Source organism: Condylostylus longicornis, unplaced genomic scaffold (assembly GCF_029603195.1).
Source record: "Condylostylus longicornis isolate FDR11 unplaced genomic scaffold, ASM2960319v2 ptg000135l, whole genome shotgun sequence".
In the NCBI taxonomy this organism is placed as follows: Eukaryota; Metazoa; Arthropoda; class Insecta; order Diptera; family Dolichopodidae; genus Condylostylus; species Condylostylus longicornis.
The window spans coordinates 3,833,957-3,852,521 of record NW_026578103.1 but is presented as its reverse complement, the minus strand read 5'-3'; the positions used below and the strand labels follow the sequence as shown (position 1 = coordinate 3,852,521).

General features: G+C 24.1%; 1 protein-coding gene across 1 annotated transcript in view; it reads right to left on the bottom strand.

Annotated features, from left to right (window-relative positions):
• LOC129615131 (hemicentin-1-like) overlaps nucleotides 1-18,565 on the bottom strand; it is a 189,431-nt gene that overhangs the window by 47,901 nt on the left and 122,965 nt on the right. Inside the window, exons 5-6 of the mRNA XM_055530208.1 lie at nucleotides 3,629-5,827; nucleotides 2,937-3,320 (exon numbers count right to left, since the gene is read on the bottom strand). Of these exons, the coding sequence (XP_055386183.1) occupies nucleotides 2,937-3,320; nucleotides 3,629-5,827 (2,583 nt within the window). The remainder of the gene's footprint in view (nucleotides 1-2,936; nucleotides 3,321-3,628; nucleotides 5,828-18,565) is intronic.

Sequence of the window (18,565 nt, the reverse complement as noted above, 5' to 3'; positions counted from 1 at the left end):
GTGTAGAAGAATGTTATCTTGAATACAAATTGAAATTTAATTGCTTTAATATTTTACACTCATGTCTATTGCATACGACATACGTACGCAAATACAAAGGAGAAATGAATACTTTGAAATTTCCTAGAATTGCCTGACAAAAGGAAGAAGAATACAATAGATAGAAACATAAACATACAAATGTACGTATTTTTATGGATATTTGGTTTAATTTTCTTCACATGATGGCAAAAAAAAAATAATAATTGCTTCTAGAAAATAAGGGTAATTTTACACCAATTTGAGAACAAATTATTTTGCAAGAAAGGTAAAACTGGTAAAGTATACATGGCATGGCAATAGATTGAAATTGTAAATGATATTTAATTGTAAATAAATTTTGTACGAAAAAAAAAATTAGCTAAAAAGGAAACATTTAAGGAAATTATTTTAATGATTTGATATAAATTTGTCTACTTGTTACATACAAGATAATTATATGTAATTTTAAAGCCATGGAGGAAAAACGTTCAAAAATAAAGACTTGTAACGTTAACTGATATTGAAAATTTAAAGCCCAATGTAATACGATGTATGGCGGTTCAAAATACAAGAATGTTTAAAATTTTTACTGAAGTTTTTTAAAGTAAGACTTCAAAGTTTTATTTTTAATTTTATCAAAGTATATAGTCAAGATATACTTAAATAAAATTGTGAGACAGTGTGAAAAAAATATTCTTCCTAAAATCAATCATTTTAACAGTCTTTTGTATCTAATTTTCGACAAAAGAGCTATAGTTAAGGCGAAAAGAATTTTAATACACCTTCATATGTTTTGCATTTTAGTCGGCTTAAGAATCTATTCTTGCCAAACAGAAATTTCAATATTTTCGGAATTCAATTAAATTGTTTAGTTTGAAAAACTTAAAGAATTAAGTATCGTAGTTTTTATAAAGTAACAAAGATTTCCTTCTTGGTTACTAAAAAAGTTTAAAATAGCTGTTTTTGCTAGAAATCAATACTTTTGTTTAAATATTTTAATTGTTAAAAAAAATAAATATCAAAATTATTTAATTTACGTTTGTACTTCTTCAGTTTAAATTTCAAAAAAACTCTAGCAATAAGATTTTTAAATTAATATTTCTGATTTTAAACTGCTTTTAAAAATATTCAAGCTACCAATTGGAAAATAATGAAATCCTGAGTTTTTCTTCGATTACAAATTTGTTTTACTTTTTTTGTGTTTGTTTGAAAATAATAATTGTCCTGGATGGAAATTCGATTGTATGAATCGAACGTGGGCATATACAAGTAGAAAAATGTAAAAAAAAAATATATTTAACAAAATCACGTTTCATTTTTATACGGATAATAAAAAAAAATTTTGAAGTTGTAAATTAAAAATTTGTTTTCTTTTTTATGACGATTCCAATTAATTGAATTTTTTTTTCATTTCTCTATATTCTCTATATAGTAATTTTGTTTAAAATTATTTTCAATGAAATTCTTTCGGAATTTTAATTCATCTTCTCGTGGTTAGTGACGAACGGAAAAAAAAATTGTTTCATAATAATCTTTAAATAAAACTAATAAATTGATAAAAAAAATGCAAAAAAAAAAATACAATCATTTGATTTACAAATTCTCCCAACAGATCACAACAGAATGTCCTTAATTTATTTTAAAAACTATTATTTAAAAAGTGTACCCACACATTCGTTTGAAACAGTAGAACTCTTTTAAAAATTTCAATTTCAAAATTTCTCATAGAACGAATATCAAATTTTATTTGATTGTTTTTAAACAGGAGATTGTATTTTGCATTTTTTTGTTTTAAAATGAGCACTAATTGCACTACAGATGGAACAAGTAGGTTGCCAAAGTGAAAATTGCATCGTCTGCAATAAAGTTTCTCTACATTTGTTTAATAAAATTGAAAAATTTTTGCCGTAATTTAATTTTAGAATATTATTTCCACCGAAAACTTAAAAGCGACATAAAAAAGAAGTCATATGCAAAATTCTTGGACAAGTCGACTTACAAATTTTTCATTTTATTTAAAATAATTTTCCTTTGAAGAATTTATATTGTTAAAAGTTCGATTTCTTAAAAGATTTATCAATATAACTAAGAGATCTTAAAAAAGTATCTCGAAAAAACCAATTTTACGGCGACTTTATCAAAAATTTATTTTTTTGTAAAATTGCTTGATCCTGATAAAAGGACGTTATGGTTCATGCATTTTGTTTTCTCTTTTTTTGTATTACATACATAGTAAAAATGTTGATTAAAATATCAGTTTTCCATTAAGAATAGAGATACATGTACTCACTAAAGGATATTTGATTTCTATGAGTATCTTGTTTAAAATAAAAAAAACCTAACAAATACATATTGCCGTTATACGAGTATACATGTATATTTATTTTGATTGTTGTGTAGTTAGAAGAAAACAAACTTTTTGTTGAAAAAGTATTGCACAGTCAGTTCGTTTATTATTGGTGTCGCCATTTTTTAGTGATGGAAATATTCAACAAAAAAATTTTTTTTACTAAAAACGTAACGATCCTTTTATTTTCAGTTCATTTCTCTCAATACAGTGGCCAAAATTACAGGCTATATATGCAAAAATACACACGTACATACATAGTTATGTACATAATACATATTTATATTTATTACAAGAACAATTAATAAAATAGCAATCTGCATTGTACATACATACATAAGTACTTGTTATTATATAAAAAGAATGTAGAATACAAAAAATTAGAGAAACATTCAATTCGAATACAATAATAAGGATAACAACAAAAGGAATATAAATAGAAAAAGAAAAATATATAAAAAAGATGGAATGAAATAAATGGAGAGTAATATAAAACAAAAATAAAAAAAACAAGAAAAGAAAAAGATTTATAGGATGAGGAAACTGAAAATGAAAAAAAAAAACTTACATTCATTTCCTGGTATTGTATGCTGAGGCACTTGAATTCCAGTATTTGGATGATAACTAAAACCATTCTGCGATGCATAGACAGCAGTCTTTTGATCTTCCATACTGAGTGCTAAATCCATTGAATGTTCAAGTGCTTTATTATCTAAACCACTAGCTGGATAGTATGGTGGTGGTGCTTGATTTTGTTGGGCAACAATTGATGGTCTAACTGAATCCATTTCGTAATCTTTTGCAGCAGCACTTTTCTTTGATTGATTACGCTTACAACGGCAGAACATTAGTAATAGTCCAACAAATAGGGCAAATACTATACAGGAAACAATAATTGCTATTAATGTTGGTATTGGTAATGCTGATGCTTCAGCTATATAAGATGATCCAACTACAAGAAATGGAGAAAAAAAAATAAGAAAAGAAATTGAGAATAAATAAATAATTTTTCTTTTTCATTCAATTTTGTAAATAGATAATGTTTGTTGATGTAGATCTGAGATATGTGTGTTTGTTTATTGTATGATTGAAGAAATACATAGGTTTGAACTTATGTAAGTCTTTTATTTTATTAATTTCAAAACTTCGCAATATAAATCAAAGTTGAAGTACAGAATGATAAGAAGTTCGATTTAAAAAAATATACACGCACAAACATATTTCTACTTGTTCTACGTACATATTTACAATACAACTTACTCTCAGCTTCTGCATAATCACCGCAATGCTCGTTATTTGATTTTAGGCATAATTTAACACGAACTGTTGGTCCCATATCATCTTCCAATGCCATTGGTACATCATCTTCTAATACTAAGCTACCTAAAGATCTGGCATTACCAGAACGACGTGGAATCGCTAAATGATGTATAACTGTTTCCTTAAATGTTGGTCCATTACCAGAAACTTGTAATTGTACTGTATCAACAATTTCCCATGCTGCTGATGGTGTATCACGATTAATTAAGGTTTCAACTACAGCAATTAATGCTAAACATGTTGCTCCAACATTTATACCTAATGTTCTTGAATTTGGATCGAATGTGACATGCAATGGCGGTGGAATTTTACTAACTTTTGTTGTTGTTAAAACTTCATGCGAAAATTCCGATTCACCTTTAGCGTTACGTGCTTTTACTTTAAAAGCATAACTTTGATGTTGATCTAATGGTTGAATTTTACAAGGACTTTCACGTTGACAATCGTATTCCATCCAATCTGTGTTACTTGTAGCTAATGTTGCACAATCAGATATCATTTGTTCTTTTTGTGGAGTTGAAACTCGACGATATGCAACAAAAAACTTCATTGTATTGCTTAGACCGCCATCAAAGCCAGAATCCCATACTAATGTAACAAAATTTGGTCCAATTTCTTTTGCTTGAACATTTGTTGGTTTTTCTGGTTTACCTTTTTGTTGAAGACGTATGACAGTTCTCACAGCGTCTTGTGAATTTGTAGCACGACACGTATAGTCACCATAATCATTATGAACCAATTGATTTATTCTAAGGACGGATGTGTAAATATCATTGTTATCTGAACTTGTATGTATTTCATAATGACCATCTGACGACATTGATAATGGTGATGGGTTATTACCATATAACCATTGGAATTCAGGTTTTGGATATGCCTGAACTCTACAGATTACCTCAGCTGTTTCTCTTATATCAGTTGCAACTTTATTGTACTGATTTAAAACGATTGGTTCATGTTCAATTCTTAAATGCATTGTTGAATTGGCTTGACTTACTTCATTTTCGTAAAGACAAGTGTACATTCCACGATCACCAGGTATCAACTGGTTGTTATTGGGTCTGGCTTTACCATGAAATTTTAACATACTTTGTACTGTAACCATACCGTTTGAACCCTGAATTGGATTTGTTTTAACTTCATAAAGATTTAATTCTGGCAAAATTTCACTCCCATCTTTAAGCCATCTTACACTTGGCTTAGGTTTTGCTTTTGCACTGCACGTAACGGCATAATCTGTATCACCCGTTCTTCTTGTCATATGCTGCTGTAATTTAGCTAAAAATTGTGGTGGCTGGTGGACTTCTAAAATAATTGTTGCCATTTCTCCAATTCCTAATTCATTTACTGCATGACAATGATACTTTCCTTCGCTACCTAAATGAGCTCTTGGTATGATATATTGTGAACCTTGCGCTAATATTTTTGAATTCGATCCTGTAAATTCTCCGTCTAAGTCTCTAAACCAACGATATTGTGGTACAGGCCAACCAGGAGGATTTGCAGAACATGTTAATGTCACACCATTTCCAACATGAACTATTGGTTTATTTGGTGTAATAAATGATTGGCCGGGTCGGTGTCTTATTAATAGGGCAACAGTTGAATTACCAACACGTTCAACACGTTTCCCATCAAATGGTTCCATAATATTAACAGCCCTACATACATAATTACCAGCGTTTTCTGCTCTTACGCTACCCAAATTTAATACTTCACCATTATAGCGAAAATCTGGACTACCTTCTTTCAACCATTCAATAGTAACAGGTTTTGGATTTGATGTTACATTACAACGTATGCTAACAGGCGCGCCTTCTTCAGCTTCCCGTGTTTTAGACTCAATAACAACACTTGGTGCATATAATACATCCAAAAATATTTCCTGTTCACCCGTACGTCCCAATCCATTATCTGCGGTACATTTATATTTTCCTGCATCTTGTTCTGAAACCCGTTGTATAGAGTGAATAAATTGCGAACCGATATAACGACCATCTGTGCGACCGTCGGTACCTTCACGCGTCCAACGTACGTTCGAAACTTTTGGCTTAGAGTCAACATTACATTCCAATTTGGCTGTACGTTCACGTTCAACACGTAGTGGGTTCGCTGGTCCTACTTCAACTCTAGGATAATCTGTAAGAAAAAATAGAAAATTTTGTTTTAGTAAAATTATTCTGTTCCAACTTATCAAAATAAAATTTTAATTAATATGTGGCAATGATATTAATAGTTGTCCGTAAAGTGTTATGCAATCAAGAAATTAAAAGATAAAACAAACAAAATGGTTTCTATTTGCACCTTTTATTACCTCTTATCTGTCGAATCGAAATAAATTCAATTATATTTTTGTTTTGATTTTCGAATGCTCTTACTCGAATATTTTTAATAATTTTCATATTCAAAATTAGCCTAATAAAGTTATTTCACTGTACAATTAATAAATTCCAATTTTGAAATAACATCGAGTTCTTATCAAAAGCTTAATAAATAAAGAAATAGAAATATTTGTGAACCATTTTGCGTCGACTTTAAAATAATATTTGAATTTTTCAATAGTGCGTTATTTTAAGAACAAAATATCTCAAGATGTGCTCACATAAAAATTAGAAAATTTAGTCTATTTGATTTACCTATTTATCTATCTGAGCGTAAACGAATCCATTCCAAAATCTTATTATTTCTTAGATACATGTAATATTCATATTATACATACAGATATGAAAGCAATTATAACTAAAAAGTCCATTAAAAAGTCGTCTACTGAAAATATCTTAGAACAGTTCAAATCTTTTGAGACACCTCATCAATCCCCATAGGCTTAAAAAGGTTAAATCAAAGAAATTCCATTACAACTTGTGTACCTACTCTAATTAAGTAAACAAGTTTTTGATTTTTTTAACAAATTGCTTTTACAATTTTTAGTCTAAATCTGTAATGAAGAAAAACTGACTTACTCCTCCTACTCATTTTTATTTTCTCTTATTTTGCTTAATTTTTTATTTATTCAACAATTGGATTCACAAAAATCAAAAGATTTTCAATAACATATTATACGGATACGGATAACATGAAACCATTTTATAATATGAATAGGATCTTCAATTTCATTTTATGAAATTTTAATATGATTAATTGCAAGTATACTGGAGAATATCCTAAATATTCTGCTTCTTTTTCCCCATTGTTAATTTATTTCTCTTTTACCATTTTTTAAAATACTGGTTCTTTGAAATTTTCTATAATTAATTTATGAATTAATATATGAGAATAATCATTTTTATAGCTACTGTGAGCCCAATGTCATTGACCGTATATTCAATTCCTTTTAACAAATTACAAATTATACATTGGTACTTATATAAAATTCAAAAATTTGCTATAATCTTCTGAATAAAACTGAAATCCGAAATTTTTAATATCCTTTCAGAATTGATGAGAATGGGTATTTGGATATTTTTTTCCTAAAATTACAATTTAACCATTTAATGGAAAAAGGAAATCTGTAATAAATAAAATTTTACATTATTTCTTGACAAAAACAAAGAAAAAAAAATCCTAAACAAGAAATTTCATTTTTAATTTTTTTTATTGTGGAAAATAACCGAAACATAAAAAGGACTTTTTAAATTTTTTTTTTCAGGAAAAACAATTGACTCGTAATCGAATAGACTTTAATCAGATTTTGAATACTCGTTAGAAAACAGATAAAATTCTATTTTTTTAAAAAATAAATTATATCCTATGCGTATATGGATACATTATACATGTATAAATTCTATGCACATGTATTATAGTATATCAATGAATGTAATTCCATATATGTAAGTAGATATATGTATATATATATTTACATATGTTATAATTATTATATTGATAAACACAATACTGTATTAAAAGGATACTGTTACTCCAAAAACAAAAACAACTTAATTCAGTAAAATGGGATTATTTAAATGATTAAGTTCTAATGGTATCCAAAAATTTGAGCGGTCTGTACACAGTATGATATCTGCATTTGTGTATATTAGAATATTTAAAATTACTTACAGTCATAGAATTTTATCATTCGCAATAATATGGCATATATATATATATATATATGTATGTATGTAAATTCATGTACATAATAGACTGTACATAATATGAATTCAAAAATTTTTATTATTGTTGAATTAGTTTTTTTTTTGTTAATAAATTGTGCCATGGTATTTGTAGTATTAGAACTGACATAATACTCGTATTGAAATATTTTACAAATTTTTGTAAAAATTCAAAGAAACATTTTCTATTAAAAATATATGCAATAAATTTAAATCAAACTAATGGTTTGTAAAGCAGTAGCTTTCCTTGAAATTACTTAAAAATAAGTGAAATTACTTAAAAAAAGAATACATAGTTTTAATTTTCATTGTCAATAATTGGTGACAATTTTTGGGATAAGAATAAAAATTAAAACTTTAAATTAAAGATCAAGTTGGACGTCTAATTATAAGTAGATAATAAAAAATAAATTCTTTTAGTGGCAAAATATTTTTGAAAAAAGTTATGTGGAAAAGAGGGAAGTGGAAGAATTTTATTTCGCATAAAATAAATCATTAATTAATTTTTAAAATTAAATTTTTAGATTTCCACAGCTTAGCTGGTAAAAGAAAAATAATATTGAATGATGGTTTCGATTACTTACAGGGCCTAACTTTCAAAGAGACAAGGTAGGTAAAAGTTTTCTTTACGTAAATATCAATATGTATATAAAGTTTAAATTTGTTAAAACACGCATGGACGGCGGGCTTAATGAAATGAATAAGTATGTTTTTTATACATTAGTAATAGTAAGTAGTCAACATTCTCTAACAATTTAATTGAAATTATTTGATTTCTTCTTTAGCTACCATATAATTTTAATAATTTAATTATGTTTCTAAAAATCTTAAACCTGTCAAGTTTAAACTAATTCAAGTAAAAATTCTCAAGCAACTCATAAAATCAAAAATACAAATAGATGCCACAGAGTCAATCAAGCTGACTTTACCAATTCTATAGTTGTTAATAAATTTTCAAAACTCATAGTATAACATAAGATACAAGTATATATACGTATGTTAAACTAAGCTTTGCCTATAAACGATTTCTCTCATTTCCGTTTTTGGTACGGAAATATAAAATATTTATTTTATATACATATATATATCTATACTATATGCTTATATATTATATCAATTTGCAAATTGTTTATAATAGCAAATGCAAAATAATTAAATTGAATATATTTTAAATTTCATTCATCATGAAATCTCTTGTCATTATTCCATTTTGTTTTATAATTTTTTTTGTTTTAATTTCCCTTTTATTTTATAACAAACAATGATGTTGAAAATTTATTTTATGCAATCTGTAGAGTAATTATATTATAAATTATAAATATTTTGAAATTTTCTTAATCATATATGAATGTATATGTATGGTCACTGTTATTAAATTGTAGAACTACGTTTATGGAAATTCACAACCTACATGAAATCCTGTTTTTCAATATTATTATTCAAAGTATTTTAAGGATTTTGAGAAACTCAAATTTTTCTGGTATAATTATAAGTCTAAATAGATTTATAACATTATTAATTTTAGCTATTTTAAACAATGAAGTTGATTGGTAGTTTAAGTATAGAAGAAGGATACCATAATTTCATTTAAAATAATCTAATTTTGTTTTTTAAAAAAAAGCAATTCATAAAATACCCCACGATCTTCCCGCGATTTTATGTTGATGATGTGGGCTAAATTGAAAATAAAAATGTAGTAGTCATTTTTTATTTTCAAATTAATTTTATTATTCATTCAAAATTTTTAATTGGGATAAAATTAAAATTTTAATTAAAATATGCATAACAGAATTTGAAACAAGAGAGCAAAATTTCAACAGAATATGGAATTGATTGATACACGTAGAGGAAAGCATTTTTTATTGTCGGCGTTATTATTTTTTATTTTCACAATAACAAAGAACATTATGGCGTTAATAAATCGGAGTATAGGTAAAAAATTGTAGTATAGTGTTATGTTAAATGGCAGTAGACACGTCTAAATAAAATTTCATTGCAATTAATAATCTTAATTAGCAACCTAAATCTTCTGAATTAAAAAAAAAATAAATATAACATAACAAATAAAAATTGATTTCATTATCATAATATAAAAAAAGCCAAAAACTATAAAAGACAAATGTATAGTTTCATTTCAAATAGGCACTCTATTAAATTACTGATTAAATTTTGGATTACATAAAAAAGTGAGTGGTAGTTTTCGATGTAGTTTGTGCATTTTCGAAATGTATAAAAATTCAAAATACCAATGCTCCTAGTTAAAATTTTAATATCACTATATTTAATTGACGTGGTGTGGCATTGAATTCAAAGCATGTAGAAAATCTATTTTAATTTCAAAATACTTTTTGTTTTTGTATTGGATTTTATAGAAGTATTAAAATTTGCAAATATTTATAAAATTTTCATTAATTCTTATAATAATTATTTTATATTGTAATTTAATTTTTTTATAAATATATTTAAAATGAAAATTATAAATAAAAAATTTATTCAAATTAAATAAATAATAATATTTTGCGTAAATTTATTAAAAATTCAACAAAAATTCAATTTAACCATATATAAAATTTTTTTTTAATCAATTTAGTCTCAATTAGTATTATAAAATGCCAACACGCGTAAATAATATGCACAGTTTATGTATATGTATGGACATATATAATATGCGCATGGTTCATCAACATATTTATATGTAATTTAAAATTTAGGATATTATTTATTATTTGGATCCTTTCAGCTATCATTTATAATCATTTAAAATTAAATTTATGGACAAAAATTACTATAATAATTTTATTTTAAAATGTATTAAATTTTAAATTAATATTAAATTTATATAGAATGTTGATTTACAACCTCTTATATAAATGCATATTATGTAAAATATACATATTTACATTATTATACAAATTTATAATACACATTTAATGTAAATAAAATGCCTGTATAAGTGTATGTATGCGAAGAGATATACATATATGACAGCAAACAATAAAGTGTTATAAAATTTATGTTACTCAACCAAAAATACACACAAGTATTATATATGCATATATATGTATATGTATGTAGGTATATTAATTTTAGATCATAAAATAATGTAAAGAAAAATAAATTTTATGGTCAATTTCATCAAGTTTTGCCACTACCGTAAGTATATCATATATTAAGGATGAAAAGGACTATTCATAATGATAAATGTATAATAACAATGAAATATATATTACATAATGTATTATGTAGTATAAGTATGTGTATAGATACAGATAATGATGAAATAGGAAGAAGAAGAGAATTTCTCAAATTAAAATAATTAGTAATTTAAGATTTATTACATAATTTTCGTAAACACATTATCCTTTTTTAACTACATGGCTATTATTTTCTTAGCTTTTAATTTAATATAAAAGCATTTAACGATTTTTGGTTTAATTTTAGTTTATTGTGTACTATAATGACAATATAAATATTTTACCTATACAAAGATTTGATATTAAATTGATATTGACAGGACATTTTTTTAGTCTTTAGAACAGTTTTACTGAATTTTTTCCTATTTTGATTTTTTTTTTAAATTAATTGTAAGGTTATTATCTGTTATTTTGCCTATATTATTTTTTACATTACATTTTATGATACGCTATTTTAATTTTAGAAAATATTATTTAAATGAATTATTGACATAGACTAGCGTAAAATATTAAAGTATGTACTAATAAGTATACAAAAATAGCTTAACTTAAAGAAATATTGATTACATTGTAGAATTTTATTTGACACTTTGTAAAGCTGTCTAGTTTAATGTTTTGGTTAATGTCTACAATATAGCTGTTAATATATATAAAGGAAAATTCAAATTGCATATCTACTAGGCAGATTATTACCATTGGTTACGTAATGCAACGCAATATTTGTTTCCTTTTTTTGTTTTAATGCAATGCAACCAATACCACATGTAAAATATACATATCTTTTTAACAAAAACTATATTTGAAATTAGTATTATATTTTGAAGATGAGCTATAATACAAAATCGATGTGTTGAATTAAAATCTTTATAAATTTCAGGTGTTTCTTGTGCAGAGATTCCAATGTTTAATAAATTTATTAAACGCAAATACAAAAGATAATTATGTGGTAACACTCAAATAATATTTTTACATTTTATATTTAGGGTGCAATGCGATTTTCATAAATGCCTAAAAAATATTAAAAATCTATTTTAACGTTTAACCCCTCTTATCAGTTTGGTAATTGAAATCAAATTCATTACATCTGTTTTTACAATATATTTGATATAGCTTACTATTTTAAATGCCATCACGGAAATGTTACAGAAAATTTAGAAAACAAATTTTACTTAATAGAAACAGTTCAAAGAAGAACTATAAATACGTTCTGACATGTAAAATTTTTTAACATCCTTTAAATTTTTATTTAAATATTTATACACATATTCCGTTTTATACTTTATTTTTAGATAAGGATAATTAGAGTTTGTCCCCAAGAAAATATTAAAAATTTATTATTTTAGAAATTATGTGTAGATCATAACAATTTGTGGTCCTTTTCTGTTTTATATTTTGTAACACATTAAATTTAATTTTAATTAATAAAAAACCTAAAAAAAAAACTATTCAAGAATCAGAAACAGCCCACAATTATTTGAAAAGTATGAATCGGATCATTTGTTTTAAGAATAAACTTTTTTTGACATGGACTGTATATATTCAATATTAAATTTAATATTACAAAAAAAAAATAAATATAGTAATAAACTTAATGGTTTGGAGATTTTAGAGGAAATTTGAACCTTTTTTCTAAAACTTGATTTAATATAAGTGGAAGAGACAAAAAAGAACTTTTTTTCGGAGAAACATGGGAAGAAAAAATTTTAAAACTTTTTATACAAGTTTACTTGCAAAAATTTCTGAATAAAATTTTATGTGGCTAAGTTTTAATACTTTAGGTTGTCTACATTAAATTTAAAAAATTTAAGGAAACTTGTATTTAATTTTAATGGTATTGTTGGCCTACATTTTATGCTGAAAATTTACGATATTTTCAAATTAAAATACGATATTCTTCCAGTCATAGCTAATATTATTACATAAATTTTTTTTTTAAATTTTCGCATTGTGTAAGATTTAACAAGTGTTTTTTCTTTTAACTTGAAAACTAATCTGTCCAATTTAATTATAAATTAGTCAGAAATATTTCATGAATATTGTTTATTTTTTGAAATATGTAATTTTTAAATAAAATTTTAATGGGAAATTGTTTATTTTAAGACATTTTTTAAAATATTAAAATATTCAATTATATTTTAAGAATGCCTTAAAAGTGTCATCCTCCTTTTCTGTTTTTTTTCTGATTTAGATGTAAACTAATTCTATTTAGATTTTTGAATTTGATAATTTTAGGCCCTTGAACAAAATATGTGAAAAATATTTTCGAAATTTTTTAGGAGTACTTTTTTTTTTATTTTTTTTTTCTTTAATATTCAACTTCAATTATAAACTTCCTAATATTTATTTTTTATAGAATTTGTTTCAAGTTTTAAGATTTTTTTTTCATTATAAATTTTATTTATTTCACACTATAAAAGTACACTATTTAGTATACATATGTGTATATTAATATTCTCTGTTGTTATACGGTGTTTCATTTAAAGTTGTCAGTGTTACAGACTTCTACACTGTGATTTTGATTATTTTTGAGATTTTATTGTTCACATATTCTCAGCTCAGAAGTCGTATGAAAATATACATTAAATTGTAAGTTGATTAGCATGTATGTGTGTGCTACAATAGTTGTCAATTAGTATAATTGTAATATTTATAAAATTAGTAAAACCATGAATGAATATTCAAATTACAATATTAATAATTCAAATTTCGTTCAGAAATTGGTGTAAATTCAAATAAGTTTAATCCCTTCTTTATACTTATTTAGTTTCATCACAGTGTGATGAAATTTTCAAATTAATCACTCTGTACAATACCAAAATAAACATTGAGCATATTTTAAATGAGAAAAACTCTATTAAAAAAAAACTGAAATTCAAAAGGATTCAAAATATTTTCTTTTGAAAAATTTTTGTTCTCTTTATTTTTATTTTGTTCTTTCGAATGAATCATTCATGATTTCATAAAAAAAAAATTATTTTTTATGACAAAATATTTGAGAAGAGAAGGGAATATTAAAAGACTTTTACTTTATATATTGACTGGATAAAAAGTTTTAAGAAGACTTTCTTATCAAAAAATAAAAAAAAAGGAAAAAATTACTAAAGAAAAAACATGGAAAAATGAAAAATCTTTTATTGCCATTAAAATTCCTAATAGATTTTCTGTACTCTATTTTGTTAACATCAAAGAACCAGAAATACTGGGAAAAATAACAAGAAAAATAAGAAAAAAATGAAATAACAATTTTCTGTTTTTGATCAAAAAAGATTTTTTTTTTTACATTTTCAACACATGTAAAGAAAAATATTTTATATTTTATGTGTACGTAATGGGTTTTGGAACCACCTCTGCGTCAATTTTCCTCAATTCCATATAATGAGGAATAAAATTTTATATTTTTCCCAAAAACAAAACAAAAAATAAGAAACTAAACAAAATACAATATGAGTTTAAGTGCAGAAACTCAACTATCATCGCCCCTTTCACTTAATATTTGGTTTAGTACATTTAAGTTATATTAGGAGTTACATAGAAGTGATGAAAAGAAATCAAAAAGGGCTTTGGAAAAAAAATATAATAATAAGAAATTATAATGTTCATTTTTGAAGAAAAAAAAATTAATTTAAAAATAAAATGAAAGAAAAATATTTGTAAAAATGTAAAAATTTAATACGGAAACATAAAAAATATTTGAAATATCTGCACTATTTTAAATATATTATGTATTTAAAATATGCACACAAACACTGTACACACATACTGCCACTTTGTTAGATAAATAAAAGGAGCTGAATAAAAAATACTTTAGTAAGATGTTCAGTGTAAAAATGAAAAATTTGTCAGAATAAATTTTTACTGCAACTCCTTTTTACCCACTACTTTTTCATACATAGAAAACGAATTGTAAATTTTTGTGTAAGGAATTTTTAGCAACTCATAAACCATTTTTATTTTATCTATTGTTTTTTAAAATTTATTTTTTGTGTAAATATATAGTGTGTAATTATGTATTTAGATAGGTCTATATATTTTAAGTACAATATACAAAACTTTCAGTGATTTTGAATTTAAATATTTAGGTTTATTGAAGTAAAATTTTTTTAGCTCCAATGGTTTAAGTTTTGACTTAATAACAAAATAGAAAAAATAAAAAATTTTATCTGCTTTTTTTAATAAACTATTAAAATTAGGATTCTTTTACTTTTGTGGTCATGCAGACTAATAATGCAGCATTTTTGCACATAATCTAGCCAAGCGTGAATTATAAGTTCCAAATCTTTCACACATTCAATAAATTTGAGACCAATACTTTTAATAAAAATATCTGAACGAAAAAAACTTACTTCTATTTTATGTGATTTGCTCTTTGATTTGTTACTTTTAGTCTTTGGAAAAAATAAATATGGAAAACAATATTAACGATATACTGCAAGTTATTTATTAAATCAATAATATCAACAATATTTCGTACAAATCTTTTTGTTATTAAACCAAATACATGCTGATTTAGTTCTGATAATCGTTATTAATTTCCAATTTAATTTTCTAATTCATTTCTATAACAAAATTTATTATTGTTAAAACATTTTGAATTTTCAATTTTTCAACATAATTTTATTGTTATAAAAAATTTTCTAAAACATTATAAATAGAATAATTTATTGAAAATAAAATGTAATTATAATAATTTTATTGAAATTGTTGTTAATATTTAAAATATAAATTAGGAATCATATTTCAGGTGGAATATGTTTGTATATTTCACAATACTGTATATGTGTGTGTGCATTTTGAATGTGGTTTAAAATTATCATTTATAAAATACAAATAGAAATTTTGTAAAATTAAAATTTATTACAATAATAATTGTGGAAATTTTGTTTGGTTATTGAAATTTTATTTAAATTGGATAATTGAAATTGGAACAAAATAATTTTCATAAAAGCAATCAATTTACTTTAAATTTTCCAAATATGTAAAATAGTTTTTTAAATACTTAATTTAATTTTATGTAAATATGAACAAAATAAAAACATATTACTCGTATGTATGTGCTTATGTCTATTAATATTAAAAAATTTTTTTAATTCAAAATTTTCTTATACTATCGTGTTTATATTAAGTTACATACACATATTTCTATCATTAAATTTGATAGTTCCAATACAAGTTCAATCATCCTTAGTTCGATCAGCTATAAAATTGTATCGCTAATCGTATTTTATAGACACATATACACATGTACACAAGTTAATTGGTTCCGAAATAATTGAAAAAGTTGTTGAACAATTCCAACTTTTTTAAAAACTAAACGTAAATTTCAACTTTAATTTGCTAAAACAAATTTCGCATTTTTATAAAAATTTAACAGAATTTCCATATTTTTATTTAAATTTAACCAAAATTTATTCACTTTGTTGTTGAAAGTAAGACGTTCAGTCGATAATTGGAGAAATAATTCAAAAATCCAATTGAGAAAAATGAGTAATCTTATTGGAAAAATGAAATATTTATTAGAAAATACTGAGAATTCGGATTCGAAAGTGAATAAAAAGTGAGTAAAAAAGCGAGATATACGATCAGGCTGTTAGTGGATTCTATTAAATTCTAGCATTTTTCAACACACGTACACATTTGTATTCGCTAATGAATTCTGTACGTGTGATTAAAACTTATTAGAATTTTACTCATCAAGAAATGAGATTTTACACCATTTACAAATATATAAAAAGTGAATAAAAGAAATATGTACCATCAATTTTGATGGGTATGAAACCGAGTAAAATATGCTAATAAAAAAATATTTTGCGCTTTCAAACTACAAATAATTTTACACGAATAAATTTAAAACATAATTAAATAAAATTTAAAATTAGAAATTTCAAATTTACCCAGGCTACAATAAGCACAACATAGATTTCATCAAATATAAGCGTAAAATTCACAAGTACTTTGTTTTTCTAAAGTATAAGAATTGTAAAGAATTTAACATGTTCATAATTCAAAGCAGACCGAAAGAATATCTTGGTTTTCTAAATAAATTATTAAAAAATTAAAAAATTTTATGAATTTTTTGTATATTCTGGCAAATTGCAACAATTCCAATATTTCTAAATGAAAATAAGGAAAATAATTGATCATTATAAAAATTAAAACTTTGATTTTTTACTTTATGTTTTGATTTGCAATTAATTAAAGAAACATCTATGAAATTTCTATTACAAATAAAAATAATTTTCTTACACATAAATGAATTAATAAAATTTTACATAATTAAATTCATTATAAATTTCATCTGTTTTGAAAATCAAAAGAATTTTCTTTTAAATTTTTTAATTGAGTAAATCTATGGACATACATATGTATATGTATGTACGTATTTATATGTATAAAAGGTAGATATAAACATTTTACACTAATTATAATATAAAATTCAAAAAATCAACTTTTATTATTTTGATTAATTAATTTCTTATTTTTCCCCTGCAAGAAATCCAAATTTGCTTTACATTTCTGTGGAATTTCATTGTTTTTATAAAACAAAACCCATAAAACCAGATGTATATATATATATATTTAAAGACATAAAATAAAAAAAAAGTAAAAATTTTATTTACTTAGGATGCATAACCCCGTGTACATACATACTTTATACATAATATGTAAGTATTTACGCAGATACAAAATGTTTTTTGTTGTTCATCCGAAAATTCTTTAAAAATTACGAAAAGAAATATTTATTTTTATTACAAAATTTTTTTAAAGCCCAGATACTATAATTTATAATGTAATATAAATAAGAAGTATAAAAAATAAAGTTGCGATAAAGAATTCAAAATAAATATACTTTTAAAAAGTAGAGAAAAATACCTACATAATTCAATTAATTTGTAGCATACGAAAACAAAAAAAAACATAAAAAAAGCACCCGAATAAAAAAAATATGGCTAAATATCTAAATAACTTCAAATTAATGTACACTTTTAAACAGAATAAGAACTTTAAAACATAAAGAAAAAAGAAAATCCAATTCATAAACAAAAGTGGAACTAATATACTATAAATTTATAGGAAGATGGTCCACGAAAGCCAAACCACCAAAATACCTATGCAGATATACACACATACTTTATACATTTATAGTTGTACCCATAAATCTGGACTAGCAGATATCTAAAATGTTATAAACAAAGAGAAAAAAAAATTATAATGATGCAACATCATGCCCAAATAGCTTCCAGTCAGTATTCAGTAAATAAAATCAAATTCAAATCTAAAAGCTATAAAAATAAAAAAAAATTAATTTTTTTTTAAATATTTTTTCAAGCGATTTTCAAAAAAAAATTAAACCATAGAATTCCACCAGTCTCTTATATTCTATTTTTTCCTGTTTTTCTTATTCTATACACTATTTTCTAGATATACATACATACATGCGGATCTTTTACAATATAAAAATATTTATCTTTTTTATGTTCTTGCAGTCAAAAACACAAAATACAATATTACATTTTTATTTGCAATCAGAACACGTGCCCCCATCGATTACTGTCCAATTAATAAAATTTGTTTATATA